This window comes from Phoca vitulina, unplaced genomic scaffold (genome assembly GCF_004348235.1).
Source record: "Phoca vitulina isolate PV1807 unplaced genomic scaffold, GSC_HSeal_1.0 scaffold32, whole genome shotgun sequence".
In the NCBI taxonomy this organism is placed as follows: Eukaryota; Metazoa; Chordata; class Mammalia; order Carnivora; family Phocidae; genus Phoca; species Phoca vitulina.
This window is the reverse complement of record NW_022589735.1, coordinates 5,842,562-5,859,313: the sequence shown is the minus strand read 5'-3', so window position 1 is coordinate 5,859,313 and position 16,752 is coordinate 5,842,562. Positions and strand designations below refer to the sequence as shown.

Sequence of the window (16,752 nt, the reverse complement as noted above, 5' to 3'; positions counted from 1 at the left end):
TTTTTTACCACAATAAAAATACATTGACTCACAGAGCAAAATTGAGTTCATTCTCTACTTTATGATGGGAGAATACCCAGACCCTTAAAACTGCAACTAGCTAAAAATAGGTGCCTATTTTAGAATATGATAGTAATCCATCAATAAAACTTAATAAGAACGTGTTGGGGCGGCTGGGTGGCTCAGTTGGTTAAGCGTCTGCCTTTGGCTCAGGTCATGATCCCAGGGTCCTGGGATCGAGTCCCACATTGGGTTCCCTACTCAGCAGGGAGCCTGCTTCTGCCTCTGTCCCTTCCCCCTTCCCCCCGCCATGCTCACTTGTTCTGTCTCTTTCTCTGTCTTTCTCTCTCGGAAAAATAAGTCAGTAAAATCTTTTTAAAAATCTTAAAAAGTCTGCCCAAGTCATAGCCTATTAGAGGCAGACAAATTAGTCCTTATTTGAATAATATAATTAGAAAATTTAAATACATGCCTAGTTTGGAAAATGTAAGATATGATACTTTGAGAAACAGACTGGCAGTTTCTTTAAAAATTAAACATACACTGGGCGCCTGGGTGGCTCAGTCGTTAAGCGTCTGCCTTCGGCTCAGGTCATGATCCCAGGGTCCTGGGATCGAGCCCCACATTGGGCTCCCTGCTCAGCGGGAAGCCTGCTTCTCCCTCTCTCACTCCCCCTGCTTGTGTTCCCTCTCTCACTGTGTCTCTCTCTGTCAAATAAATAAATAAAATCTTTAAAAAAAAAAAATTAAACATACACATACCTTAAACCCACCATTCCACTCTTAGATACTCAGAAGAATAAAAATATACATCTACAAAGACTTGGACATGAATGTCCATAGAAATTTTGTTTGTAACAGCCAAAAATAGGAAACAACCCCAAACAGGGGAATAGATTAAAAATTGTTATATATCCTTATAATGGAGTACTACTCAGTAATAAAAAGGAATCAACTACTGATACACACAAAAACATGAATGAATCTCTAAACCATAATGCTGAATTAACGAGTATATATCATGTAATTCCATATATATATCCTAGACAATGTAAACTAATCTATAGTGATAGAAAGCAACTCAGAGGTTATCTGGGACCAGAAATGGAGGGATAAGAGGATTGAAAAAGAGTAAGAGGACATTTTAGAGGTTGATGGAAATGTTAGATATCTTGATTGTGGTGGTGGTTTCATAGGTGTAAAAATCTATCAAAACTCATCAAATTATACATTTTAAGTATGTGTAGTTTAATGTAATTATATCACAATAAAGTTTAGAAAATTTAAATCTAGGAAATGATACAAGCTTTGCCCCAGATATTAAGATGGATTCTAAAGTTACAATAATCAATCAAACTGGTATTTATACTAGAATAAAAAAAGAAATCAATGAAATAGAAACAAACCCAAGTGCATATAAGCATTTTGTCTATGATAAATGTGGCACTCCAAGTCACTGGATTATTCAAGTTGAAGAAAAATATTTACAACATATATGACAAAAGACTAATATGCCTATTATTTTATAAATCTATATGAAAAAAGTCTAATTGACAAATAATGATTCTTAAAATAAGAAATACAAATGGTCAATTAATATTAGTAAAATGTTCAACCTTTCCTGTGGTGATATAAGTGCAACTAAAAAAAGATGGTATTTTAAGCTTATTAAAGTGGCAAATATTTGGGGGTGCTTGGCTGGTTCAGTTGGTAGAACATGGTGACTCTTGATCTTGGGGTGGTGAGCTTGAGTTCCATGTTGGGTGTAGAGATTACTAAAAAGAAAACTTGGCAAACATTTTAAAAACTATAAATATCCATTGTTAGATTGAGAATGGGAATTTATATCCAGTGCTACTTGAGAGTACTTGACTATAAATCAGTGACACCTTTCTGGAGGAAAAAATAGCAAAATATATCAAAAATTCTGAAAAAGTGTAAACCCTATAGCCCTCTAATCACAATTCTAGGAATTTACCCTAAACAAATAATAAAGCAAGTTCAAAAAGACATATTTAAAAGATGCTCACTAAATCATCTTTACCAAGAGGGAGAAAACCTGAAAACAAGTGTCCAAAATTGTAAGATCAGTTAAACTATAGAACAGTCATACAATGAAATACTATGCAACCACTGAAAATCATGGTGTAGTTCCATATTTACTGACATGGTTACATAACAAACAGGTCAGCGTGTGTGTGAAGCGTGGCGTCTTTTAAAAGCATAAATTCCTATGCACATATTTGGTTGGCAAAAGTCTAGAAGTATATAAATCAAAATGTCAATAGTAATTTTTCCCAGATTGTAGGAGTTGGGAAAATCTTAACTTCTTCTTCTTGTTTATCATGTATTCTCTACTTTTTCTATAATCATTATGTATTCCTTGTATAATTAAAACTATGATACAAAAAATAAATTCAAATGAAAATGTAGCAAACAAATCTAATTTTTTTTTAAGAAATTTTATTTATTTCTTTGAGAGAAAGAAAGAGAGAGTGAGACTGGGGGAAGGAGAGAGACAAGCAGACTCCATGCTGAGTGTGGAGCCGGACGTGGGGCTCAATCCCAAGACCCCAAGATTATGACCTTAGCCAAAGGCAAGAGTCAGATGCTCAGCCGACTCAGTCACCCAGGCACCCCTGATTCTTTTTTTTTAAGATTTATTTATTTATTTTAGAGAGAGAGTGAGCATGAGTGGGAGGGGCAAAGGGAGAGGGAAAGGAAGAAAGAACCTTAAGCAGACTCCACACTGAGCACAGAGCCCAACATGGCGCTCTATCTCATGACCATGAGAGCATGACCTGAGCCGAAACCAAGAGTTGGATGCTCAACCAACTGAGCCACCCAGGCGCCCTGAGAGAAAGAATCTTTTCTTTTTTTTAAGATTTTATTTATTTGAGAAAGAGAGAGAGAGCACAGAGGGAGAGTGAGAGGGAGAAACAGATTCTCCGCTAAGCAAGAAGTCCAATGAGGGGCTCGATCCCAGGACCCCGAGATCATGACCTGAACTGAAGGCAGAGGCTTAACCGACTGAGCCACACAGGCATCCCCTGAGAGAAAGAACCTTAAGCAGACTCCCTGCTGAGTGTGAGGCCCACCATGGGGCTCAATCTCACAACCTTGAAATCATAACCTGAGCCAAAATCTAGAGTTGGGACACTCAACTGACTGAGCCACCCAGGTGCCCCAACGAATCTGATTCTTAATAAACTCTAGTTTTCTTCAGATATCAATGAAATAATTTTTTCCTTTAAGAATACTCTTTAGATGCTACATATCATATCTTTAGTAAGTTTACCTAAATAATAACAGCAACAATTAAAATTAACAACATTTGTTGACAGCTTATTCAAGGCCCTGTGCTCAGAACATGTTCACCATTACCTCATTTAATCCTCCAGCCCCCCAAAATAAAGACCGTTAATGTTGTTTTATAGCCCAGTAAACTGGGGCACAGAGATTAAGTGACTTTCCCAAGGTTACAGAGCTAATTAGTGACAGAGCTGAGTTTTTGTCTATGTGATTCCAGAGCCCCTTCTTATAAACACTATATACCATACTTACTTTGAAATTTAGGTAACTACTTTTTTTAAAGGGCTATACATCAGAAATAAGATACCTCAGTTGACCCTGGGAAAGGAAATTAGCTAGATAAAGAAAATAAATAGAAGTATATTTACTTTCCACAGTAGATTCTCTTGCTTTTTTAATTTCGCACTAAGTATATTGGTATATTTATTACCTAATTTAAAAAGAAATTTACAGGGCGCCTGGGTGGCTCAGTTGTTAAGCGTCTGCCTTTGGCTCAGGTCATGATCCCAGGGTCCTGGGATCGAGCCCCGCATCAGGCTCCCTGCTCAGCGGGAAGCCTGCTTCTCCCTCTCCCACTCCCCCTGCTTGTGTTCCCTCTCTCGCTGTGTCTCTCTCTGTCAAATAAATAAATAAAATCTTTAAAAAAATAACAATAAAAATAAAAAAATAAAAATAAATTTACATCTTAAAATAATTAAAAAGTGTTATACAGTATAATGTTTTTGTTTTCTCAAAATTCAAGGTGAATTTTGGCATTGGTATACCTTCAAACAACATTAAAACTGCAGCTGTCAATGCCTGGTAGATATCTTAGGATACCAATGTGCAAGGAACAGAGCCCTAACTTGGGTAGACTGGGGCTATTAAAAGGTAGTGATAAACATGGTAAGTCCTTTGAATTTTTCCAGTTTATCCCTAATTATCATTAAAATTAGGATAAACTAAAAATAATGGACAGGATTATCCTAGGGAGTTTTCAGTTCTAACAGTCTATGAATTTTAATTTTTCTGGAGTAAAGACATAAAGACAGGAATATAGTAAATTTTAACAGATAACATTATGAATCTTTTCAAAATTTCATCAAAGTAATATTTTAAAACTATATTATAATTTACACAAATTTCCCAGAAATAAGTCCTTAATTCTTAACATACATCAACTATATCTGCCAACAATCCATTTAGCTTTGGGTATTTTTTTCTTGCATTTTTGGGGTGTTGAACTTGCGGAAGGACCACCCCAGCAAAAATGGGACTCTTGGAAAATATATTCTGTAAGTGAGGTGTCAAATTGCCTGAAAAGAGAAAAAAACATGAATGTAAGAAAACAGAGAAATTAATCTACAATCAAAATAAACAAATTGCTATGTGGTCTGCATTAAATCACTAAAAAGGGAGAATAACAATTATGTTCTTATAATTTTTTAAGGTTGAACAAGGAACTATCTGAATATAGCATAAAAATTGGAAGTTTCCCCAGTAATCTGTTGATAGCATGTAGGCAGTAGAAAATTTAAAACCACCAGGTTCATTTTCGTTTCCCAAAATGTAAGACATAATATATAATGCTATCAGGAAAAGCAAACTTTTACGTATTTCCATATAGGTATCTAAATGGTCTAATAAGTGTTTATCAGCAAATCCTTACTCAAAACAGCTAAAATATCTAAATTATTTAGAAATAGAAATACTGCAAAGAAACAAGGCTATAGAGTAGTCGTAGAATGCCCTGCATCGGGCTCCCTGCTCAGCGGGAAGCCTGCTTCTCCCTCTCCCACTCCCCCTGCTTGTGTTCCCTCTCTCGCTGTGTCTCTCTCTGTCAAATAAATAAAATCTTTAAAAAAAAAAAAAACAGGGAGTGGAGAGAGCCAAGTTCTAGCACCAGTTTTATTATAACTATTTCTGTGACCTTGGGCAAATCTCTTCCCTTTCTATGCTTCAGTTTCCCTATCTGTAAAATGACAGAATTAATCCCATCATCTCCAGCGTTTTTTTTTTCTAACATTACTCTCAAAACCAGAACTTTAAAGATGACAAAAAAAGTGTGATGCTTTAAGACTCCAAACTATATCTTTAATTAGTATTTATCCAGACTTCATGATTTTTATCCCAGTATCTTCCTCATGATCCTGTAACTACATGTTTATGTATACCTTCTCTATACCACAAAAGGAGCTCCTCAAGCTCATCATTCAGAAATATATTAAAAAAACAAGTCATTGAAACTCCATGAGTAAGGCTAACCATCAAAATGTTTGGGTAGTCAAAGCAGATCATTAAAAAAGTAAAAGCACTCATCAAATGTATTTTTGAATAGGTTATTTAGCTACCTGGATTTCTGCTGTGGTTTTAAAAAAAGTTTTCTCAATAAGTAACTTTCTATCTCTAAGTGCTTCAAAAAGACATCTAAATCAACTCTATTATTTAAAAGTCCACTTTGAGAGATGCAAATATTTGTAGAAGCCAAAAAAATTTTTTTAAGATTTTATTTATTTATTTGACAGAGAGAGAGAGAGTGAGAGAGCACAAGCAGGGGGAGCAGCAGAGGGAGAGGGAGAAGCAGGCTCTCCGCTGAACAGGGAGCCCCATGCCAGGCTCGATCCCAGGACCCTGAGATCATGACCTGAGCCGAAGGCAGACACTTCACAAACTGAGCCACCCAGGCACCCCCTAGAAGCCAAAATTTTAAAACAACTCTCAGACAAATTGAAGTATGTTCCTATTGTACCATTTTTCTTAGTATCAACCATTAGCAAATGACTTAGCTATCTGCAACCTGACAAAGTATTATTTACAAAAACAGAGAAGAATTTCCTACCTTCTTTTTTTTTTTTTTTTAAAGATTTTATTTATTTATTTAATTGACAGAGAGAGAGAGAGAGACACAGCGAGAGAGGGAACACAAGTAGGGGGAGTGGGAGAGGGAGAAGCAGGCTTCCGGCTGAGCAGGGAGCCCGATGCGGCACTCGATCCCAGGACCCTGGGATCATGACCTGAGCCGAAGGCAGTCGCTTAACCAACTGAGCCACCCAGGCGTCCCAATTTCCTACCTTCTTTATCAGCCCAAGGCATACACCTGCTGCCATCTATCAAAACAATATGCTTCCCTGTTCTTATAAAGAAAAAACTGAATTTGAAAATCAAGCAGAATTGATATAGCAATATTTACTTTAAGCATTTAACAGTGTATTTCAGTAGTACCCACCTACTTTTAAAACAATTTTATGAAGTAAATCCAAATCAGAGCTGCTAGGAAGATAGGGATTTCCAGTGGCCATCTCAATGATCATACAACCCAAAGCCCAGATATCTACAGGTCTGAAACAAACAAGAATAAGTCATTTTTTCATGGAGAAATATATAAAATATCTCTTCTTTTTATTTTTTTTTAAGATTTATTTATTTATTTATTTGAGAGAGAGAGAGAAAGAGAGAGCACGAGCAGGGTGAGGGGCAGAGGGAGAAGCAGACTCCCCACTGACCGGCCAGCCTGAAACAGGGCTCGATCCCAGGTCTCCAGTATCATGACCTGAACCAAAGGCTGATGCCCAACCGACTAAACCACCCAGGTACTCCTAAAATATCTCTTCTAAAATGTTTTGAAATAATGTTCCAGCCAAAGAAAATATAATGGTTAGATGGTATCATTTATAAATTTTCATCTTAATATCATATGCCAACTTTAGGATATATATTAAACACTATCACATTTTATTAATAATATTAAATATTTTATATTTAAATCACATGAGAAACCATGTAGTAGTCCAGATGAAATGTAACTGTAATTCTAAAATTGTTCCAGATACTTACATAAAGACATTATGATAAATGGTTTATGAATTAGAGTAATTGAATACCAAAGCCATCTTGTACTTAAAAAGTAAAATTTAGGGCACCTGGGTGGCTCAGTCGTTAAGAATCTGCCTTTGGCTCAGGTCATGATCCCAGGGTCCTGGGATTGAGCCCCGCATCAGGCTCCCTGCTCCATGGGAAGCCTGCTTCTCCCTCTCCCACTCCCCCCTGCTTGTGTTCCTTCTCTCACTTTGTCTCTCTCTGTCAAATAAATAATTAAAATCTTTAAAAAATAAATAAATAAAATAAAAAGTAAAATTTAAAAATCTTAAATATTTTACCACTTACATTTATTTATCTTTTTTTTAATTAATTAATTTATTTAAAGTAGGCTTCAGCCTAATGTGGGGCTTAAACTCATAACCCTGAGATCAAGAGTCACATGCTCTACCAACTGAGCCAGCCAGGCACCCACATTTATTTATCTTGTATTGTGAGTCATCCATAATTCCAACTTTTTTGCCACATAATCAGTTTTTTAAAAGATAGTTTATGTCACTAGGACTTCTAAAGATTTTATTTTTTTTTAAGTAATCTCTACACTGAACATAGAGCTCGAGCTTAACAACCCCGAGATCAAGAGTCACACGCTCCACTGAATGAGCCAGCCAGGCACCCACTAGGATTCTTTTTACAGATTTATTTATTTATTTATTTTAAGGAGGGGGAGTGGAGGGGGAGAGAGAATGAGAATCTCAAGCAGACCCTGCAATGAGCGGGGAACCCAACATGGGGTTCAACCGCAGGACTCTGAGATCACAACGTTAGCCAAAACCAAGAGTCAGATGCTCAACTAAGCCACTCAGGCACACCCCCGCCCCACTAGGAATTTTAAATAGATAAAAAGTATTTCAATCTCGGGGCGCCTGGGTGGCTCAGTCGTTAAGCGTCTGCCTTCGGCTCAGGTCGTGATCCCAGGGTCCTGGGATCGAGCCCCACATCGGGCTCCCTGCTCCACGGGGAAGCCTGCTTCTCCCCTCCTTCTCCCCCTGCTTGTGTTCCCTCTCTCGCTATGTCTCTCTCTGTCAAATAAATAAATAAAATCTTTAAAAAAAAAAAAAAAAAAAAAAGTATTTCAATCTCACATTCGAGAGAAATATAAACACTACAATGAGCTGTATCTTTCACTGACCCAACTGATAAAAATTATAAGATTCAATAACTGCTGTATTGGTGAAGCCATGGAAAATGAACACTCCTGTGTACCATCCTGGGAGTGTAAACCACACAACTTCTTTGAAGGGAAAATTGGCAAAAGCTACCAAAATTAAAAATGTACCTACTTTTGACCAAACAACTTTATTCCTAGGAATTTAACCAAAGATCTACTCACCCATGTGCACAAAGATAAATTGTTTGTGGTAGGAAAAAAAGTGGAAACAACCTAAACATCCTTCAATAGGAGAATCGCTATGTAATATTTTGTACAACCACACAATGAAATATTATTCAGCTATCAAAAAGGAGGTATGTGCTAATATAAATTGATCGCCAAGATGAACTCTCAAGCAAAAACAGCAAAATTCACTAAAGAAATCCAAGAAGATGTATATAAATGGAGAGATATTGTGTGTTCATGATTAGGAAGACTCAATATTGTCAAAACGTCAGCTCTTGGGGTACGTGCACCCCGACGTTTATAGCAGCAATGTCCACAATAGCCGAACTGTGGAAAGAGCCAAGATGTCCATCGACAGATGAATGGTTAAAGAAGATGTGGTATATATATACAATGGGATATTATGCAGCCATCAAAAGGAATGAGGTCTTGCCATTTGCAACGATGTGGATGGAACTGGAGGGTGTTATGCTGAGCGAAATAAGTCAATCAGAGAAAGACATGTATCATATGACCTCACTGATATGAGGAATTCTTAATCTCAGGAAACAAACTGAGGGTTGCTGGAGTGGTGGGGGGTGGGAGGGATGGGGTGGCTGGGTGATAGACATTGGGGAGGGTATGTGCTATGGTGAGCGCTGTGAATTGTGCAAGACTGTTGAATCACAGATCTGTACTTCTGAAACAAATAATACAATATATGTTAAAAAAAAAAAGAAGATAGCAGGAGGGGAAGAATGAAGGGGGGGAAATCGGAGGGGGAGACGAACCATCAGAGACGATGGACTCTGAAAAACAAACTGAGGGTTCTAGAGGGGAGGGGGGTGGGAGGATGGGATAGCCTGGTGATGGGTATTAAAGAGGGCACGTTCTGCATGGAGCACTGGGTGTTACACACAAACAATGAATCATGGAACACTACATCAAAAACTAATGATGTAATGTATGGTGATTAACATAACAATAAAAATTTAAAAACAAACAAAACAAAACAAAACAAAAAAAAAACGTCAGCTCTTCCCCAACTTGATCTATAGATTCAATGCAGTCCCAGTCAAAATCTGATTTGGATATCAACAAATTGATTCTAAAGTTTATATTATTAAAAAAAACTGGCCCAAAAAGGGTACCTGGGTGACTCAGTCCATTAAGCCTCCAACTCTTGATTTTGGCTTGCGCCATGATCTCTGGGTCATGAAACTGAGACCTATGCTGGGCTCTGCACTCAGTGCAAAGTCTGCTTGAAACTCTCTCTCTCGGGGCACCTGGGTAGCTCAGGTGGTTAAGCATCCAACTCTTGATTTCGGCTCAGGTCATGATCTCAGGGTTCTGGGATGGAGCCCTGCTTCGGGCTCCTGGCTTAGCAGGGAGTCTGCTTGAGATTCACTTCTTCACCCCCAACTCATGTGCTCTCTCTCTCTCAAATAAATAGTCTTTAAAACAAAAGAAAAGAAATCCTCTCTCTCTGCCCCTCCCATGATGCTCTTTCTTTCTCTCTAAAATAAATAAATAAATAAACAAAATCTTTTTAAAAATACTTAATTAGTTTCAAATTCTCCCAGAAGTGGACTCTTAAACCAGTCAATCTGGAATTACATGGTCAGCACTAGTGAGGTAACCTGCCTGACAGAACCCTGCCATCCCCCTAAAGGAAGGTGACCTTGCCACAATCTACTCTTTACTAGTAACTGCCTTGTTCTGCCCCATTCTGCCTATATAAGTCTTTCCATTTTGTACAGCCCTTTGGTGTGTCTTTCTGTCTGCTAGATATAATGCTGCCTGATTCACAGATGGTTGAATAAAGGTATTAAGATCTTTAAATTTTACTCAGCTGAATTTTGGTTTTTAACAATATGAAAAAGCTGGGGCGCCTGGGTGGCTCAGTCGGTTAAGCAGCTGCCTTCAGCTCAGGTCATGATCCCAGGGTCCTGGGATCGAGCCCCGCATCGGGCTCCCTGCTCAGCGGGAAGCCTGCTTCTCCCTCTCCCACTCCCCCTGCTTGTGTTCCCTCTCTCACTGTCTCTCTCTCTCTGTCAAATAAATAAATAAAATCTTTAAAAAAAAAAAAAAAAAAAACAACAATATGAAAAAGCAGTAGACCCAGAATAGCCAACACAATATTGAAGAACAAAGTCGGAGGAAAGATACCACCTGACTTCAAGACATATTATAAAGCTACAGTAATCAAGACAGTATGGTTTTGGTGAAAGAACAAACAGATCAAGAGAACAGAATACAGAGTCCAGAAATAGATTTACAAGAATATAGTCAACTAAACTTTGACAAAGGAGAAAAAACAATTCAGTAGAGAACAGAAAGTCTTTTCAACAAGTGATACTGGAACAACTGGACATCCATATGTTAAAAAAAAAAAAGAACCTAGACATAGATCTTACAATTTTCACAAAAATTAACACAGAATAGATAACAGATGTAAATATAACATACAAAACTATAAAACTTCTAGACAATAATATTGGAAAAAATCTAGATGATCTTAGGCTAGGTGATGAGTTTTAGATACAACACCAAAAGCATAATCTACAAGAGAAAAAAATTGGTAAGTGGTACATCATTAAAATTTAAAAATTCTGCCTGGTGAAAGACACTGATAAGAGAATGAAAAGAGAAGTTGGAGAAAATATATGCAAAATACATATTCAATAAACTATTTGTGTCTAAAATATATAAAGCATGCCTAAAACTCAACAATAAGAAAATAAACAATCAAATTAAAAATATAGGCAAAATATGCAAACAGACACTCACCAAAAATGATACACAAATGGCAAATACACATATGAAAAAATGCTCAACATCAGGGAATGTCATCAGGGAATTTTAAGTTGAAGCAATAATAAGATAAATACCATAAATGCACACCTATTATTCGACTAAAATCCAAAAAGCTGACAACAGCAAATGCTGGTGAGGATGCGGAGCAACAGGAACTCTCATTCCATGGAAATGCAAAATGATACAGCCACTTTGGAGGACAGTTTGACAGCTTCTAACGAAGCTAAACATAGTGTTACCATACAATCCAGCAATAATTGCACTCCTCAGGGGCGCCTGGGTGGCTCATTCAGTTGAAAATCCGAGCATCCGACTCTTGGTTTTGGCTCAGGTCATGATCTCAGGGTCCTGAGATGGAGCCCTGAGTCAGGCTCTGCACTCAGCGTAGAGTCTCCTTGTCTGCTCGTCCCTCTCCCTCTGCCCCTCTGCCCCCTGCCCCCCACTGTCTGTCTGTCTGTCTCTCTCTCTCTCAAATAAATAAATAAATAATCTTTAAAAAAAATAAGTGTACTAATTGGTATTTACCAAATAATTTGAAAAACTTATATCCACAAAAAAACCTCCACATGAATGTTTACAGCAGCTTTATTCATAACTGCCAAAACTTGAGAGCAAGCAAGATGCCCTTCATTCGATAAATGGATAAACAGTCAAATATACATACAATGTAGTACTATTTAGTGATTAAAAATGACCTATCGAGACATAAAGCAAAACAAAACCAAAAAATGGAGGAACCTTAAATACACATTGCTAGGTGGAAGAAGCCAGTCTGAAAAGGGTGTATAACATATGACCCCAAACACATGACATTCTGGAAAAGGCAAGAGTATAGAGACAGTAAAAAGATCAGTGGTTGCCAGAAATTCAGGGAGGAGGAAAGGATGAAAAGATAGGACACAGAGGATTTTTAGGGCTGTGCAACTATTCTGTATAATACTGTAATAGTGGCTACATGACGTTATGCATTTGTCAAAATCCATAGGAATTCAACACAAAGAGTGAACCTTAATGTAAACTATGGACTATAATTAATGATAATATATGAATATTGTTTTATCAATCTTTTTTAAAGATTGGTTATTTTTTTTTAAAGATTTTATTTATTTGAGAGAGAGAGAGCACATGAGAGGGGGGAGGGTCAGAGGGAGAAGCAGACTCCCTGCTGAGCAGGGAGCCTGATGCAGGACTCGATCCAGGGACTCCAGGATCATGACCTGAGCTGAAGGCAGTCACTTAACCAACTGAGCCACCCAGGCGCCCTAAAAGATGTGTTTATTTTTTTAAGTAATCTCTACACCCAACGTGGGGCTCAAACTCACAACCCCAAGATCAAGAGTCACATGCTCCACTGACTGAGGCAGCCAGGTGCCCCAGGGGTTTATCAATCTTAAAAAAGTGCCAAACTAATGTAAGGTGTTAACAACAGGGAAACTTGTTGTGGAGGGGGTAAGAAGGAGGGGGTAGGTATTGGGGAACCTTACTTTCTGCTCAATTTCTCTGTAAACCTAAAAATGTTCTCAGGAAATAAAAGTCTACTAATTAAAAAAATTAAAAGAGAAAAAAGGGATTCTGTACTATATATAGTATGCTTCTATTTCTGTTTAAAAAGGAGGTGCTGTAGATTGATATCCAAAATATACAAAGAATTTATACAACTCAACACCAAAAATACAAATAATCCAATTAAAAATGGGCAGAGGACCTGAATAGATACTTTTCCAAAGAAGACATACAGATGGCCTGTATTAAGAAAGAAGACTTCAGGGCACCTGGGTGGCTCAGTTGGTTAAGTGTCAGACTTTGGCTCAGGTCATGATCTCAGAGTCCTGGGATTGAGCCCCACATTGGGCTCCGCGCTCAGCAGGGAGTCTGCTTCTTATTCTCCCTTTGCCCCCTCCACCCCATGCACGTGGTCTCTCTCTCTCTCTCAAATAAATAAATAAAATCTTTTAAAAAAAATAAGAAAGACTTAGAAAGAAGAAAAATATCAAATCTATAACCTAGCATTTCACCTTAAGACAGTGGACAAAGAAAAACAAACTAAAACTACAGCAAACAGAAGGAAGGAAATAATAAAGATTAGAGTGAAATAAGGATTTTTTTTTAAAAAAGAGAAAAATCATTGAAACCAAAAGCTCGTTGTAAAGATCAACAAAACTGACATTTAACTAGAATGACTAAGAAAAAAGAGACTTAAATTATTAGAATCAGAAATGAAAGAAGTAACATTACCACCAACCTTACAGAAATCAAAAGAATTATAAAGGAATGCAATGAACAATTGTACACCAACAAATCAGATAACTTAGGTCAAACAGACAGTTTCCCAGAAAAACACAAACAATTAAAACTGGCTCAAGAAAAATAGAGACTCTAAATAAACCTGTGACAAGTGAAAAACTTGAATTCCTAATCAAAACACTACACACAAAGGAAACCCCAGGCCTAGATGGCTTCACTGCTGAATTCCATCAAATATTTAAAGAAAAATTAATACCAATTCTTTACAAACTCTTTCAAAAAATAGAAGAGGAGGAAACACTATAGAGAACAAACTGATGTTTACCAGAAGGGAGGTGGGAGCAGGGATGGGTTAAAGAGGTGATGGGGATTAAGGAGCACATTTGTGATAAGCACTGGATATTGTATGGAAGTGCTGAATCACTATATTGTACACCTGAAACTAATATTACACTATATGTTAACTAACTGGAATTTAAATAAGCACTTTAAAAATTCAATAGAAAACAACAGACCAATATCTCTTACCAATATCTCTCATGAATACGGACATAAAAATACTCAACAAAATACAGCAAACTGAGTCCAGCGACAAATAAAAAGAATTACACACACTGTGGAATCTAAAAAACAAAACAAACAACAAAGAGAGAAACAGACTCCTAAATATAAAGAACAAACTAGCAGGAGCACCAGGCTGGCTCAGTTGGAAGAGCATTCAACTCATGATCTTAGAGTTGAGAGTTCAGGCCCCATGGTGGGTGTAGAGATTAGTTAAATAAATAAATTAATTAAATAAAATAAAAAACTGAGAACCATAAAGAACAAACCGGCAGTTGTCAAAGGGGTGGGGAGATGGGTGAAATGGGTGAAGGGGATTAAGAGGTACAAACTTAAAAAAAAAAAGAGGTACAAACTCCCAGTTATAAAATAAATAATTCACAGAAATGAAAAGCACAGCATAAGGAACAAAGTCAATGATAATGTAATATACTTTTTGCGGTGAACATTTCATAATCTATATAATTGTTGAATCACTATGTTGTGTACCTGAAACTAATTTAATATTATATGTCAACAATACTTCAGTTAAAATATATATATATATATATTAAAGATTGTTTACTCTTGCTCTTGTGTTGTTATACTCTTACCATGGTATTGTACAGAGGCCAATAAACTTTTTTTTTTTTTTAAAGATTTTATTTATTTATTCATGAGAGACAGAGAGAGAGAGAGGCAGAGGGAGAAGCAGGCTCCCAAGGAGCAGAGAGCCCAATGCGGGACTCGATCCCAGGACCCTGGGATCATGACCTGAGCCGAAGGCAGACGCTTAACCATCTGAGCCACCCAGGCGCCCTGAGGCCAATAAACTTTTTCTGTAAAGGAGCACATAATAAATATTTTAAGCTTTGCAAGCCATCCAGTCTCTGGTGCAACTACTCAAGCAACTGCAACTGGGTGAAAGCTGCCATAGATGATATGTAAATGAATGAGTGTGGCTGTTATGATAAAACTTTATTTACAAAAACAGACAATAGGCCAGATTTACCCATTCCTGGTAGAGAGAGTAATACAGTAGTCCTTAAATTTAAGAGTGTTTATGATGTTTTGTAGACCCAATCAAACAGGCAACACCTCCAATGGAAATAACTTTTAGTACAGAATGTTGCACTGTAAATGACATCTTTCATTATATTTTAACAAGGTCAAGCAGGTTCTGGTGCCAAAGACATAAGAAAAAAAAAAAAGAATTATACACCATGATCCGGTGGGATTTATTTCAGGCACACAGGTTGGTTCAATATGCAAAATCAATTAATGGGATACATCGTATCAATAGATTAAAAAAATAAAAGGCACATGATCATCTCAATAGGTACAGAAAAAGCATTTGACCAATACCCTTTCATAATAAAAACTCTCAACAAACTAGGAATAAAAGGAAATTTTGTCAACCTGAGAAAGGACATCTACGAAAAACCCACAGCTAACAACAAACTTAATGGTAAAAGATTGGATGTTTTTCCCCTGACATTAGTAACAAGACAAGAATGTCTGCTCTCACCACTTCTTTTTTTTTTTTTTTTTAATTTTTTTATTCACCACTTCTTTTCAACATTGTGCTAGAGGTTCTGGCCAGAGAAATTAGAAGGAAAAGGAAACAGAAGGCATCCAGACCAGAAAAGAAGAAGTAAAATTATCTCTACTCACAGATGACATGATCTTGTATATAGGAAGACCTAAGGAATCCAAAAAACAATTATTAGAACCAATACATTCAGCAAGGTTGCAGGATACAAAATTAATATACAAAAATCAGGTATTTTTTTCACACTTTCAGTGAACAATCTGAAAATGAAATTAACAGTTCCATTCACAATAACATCAAAAAGAATAAAATACTTAGGAATAAATTTAACAGAAGTGCAAAATGTATGCTCTGAAAACTACAAAACATTGTTGAAATTGAAGATCTAGATAAATGAAAAAATGTTCTATGTTCATAGATTAGCAGACTTAACTAACATTGTTTAGATGGCAATGCTCTCCAAAATGATCTACAGATTCAGCGTAATCCCTATCAGAATACTAGATGTCTTTTTGAAAAAAAAAAAAATTTTTAAATTGACAAGTTGATCCTAAAATTCATATGAAACTGCAAGGAACCCAGAATAGCCAAAACAATCTTGAAAAAGAAAAACAAAGTTGGAAGACTCATACTTTCCTACTTCAAACTCAATACAAAGCAATGGCAATCAAGATAGTGTGGTTCTGGAACAAGGACAGACATACAGATCAACAGAATAGAACTGAAAGTCCAGAAATAAACCTCACATTTCTGGTCAAGTGGTTTTCAACAAAGGTGCCAAGACCATTCAATGAGGGAAAAACATTCAACAAACGGTGCTTAGACAAGTAGATAGCCACATCAAAAGGAGGAAACCCCTTACCTTATGCCACATATTAAAATTAACTCAAAATAGAGGCATCTGGGTGGTGCACTTGGTTAAGCCTAACAACTTCTGGTTTCGGCTCAGGTCATGATCTCAGGGTTGTGAGATTAAGCCCCATGTGGGGAATCCGTGCTCAGTGGGGAGCCTGCTGGAGATTCTCTCCCTCTCCCTTTGCCCCTCCCTTGGCCCCCACTCGCAGTCTCTCTCTCTCTCAAATAAATAAATCCTAAAAAAAAATTAAAAACTTTTG

The 16,752-nt window shown here is 37.0% G+C and overlaps 1 protein-coding gene across 1 annotated transcript in view; it reads right to left on the bottom strand.

Moving 5' to 3' along the window:
• The window catches only part of CDKL3 (cyclin dependent kinase like 3), a 56,973-nt gene that overhangs the window by 11,623 nt on the left and 28,598 nt on the right, over positions 1-16,752 (bottom strand). The window contains exons 4-5 of the mRNA XM_032425197.1: positions 6,517-6,629; positions 4,467-4,606 (exon numbers count right to left, since the gene is read on the bottom strand). Of these exons, the coding sequence (XP_032281088.1) occupies positions 4,467-4,606; positions 6,517-6,629 (253 nt within the window). The remainder of the gene's footprint in view (positions 1-4,466; positions 4,607-6,516; positions 6,630-16,752) is intronic.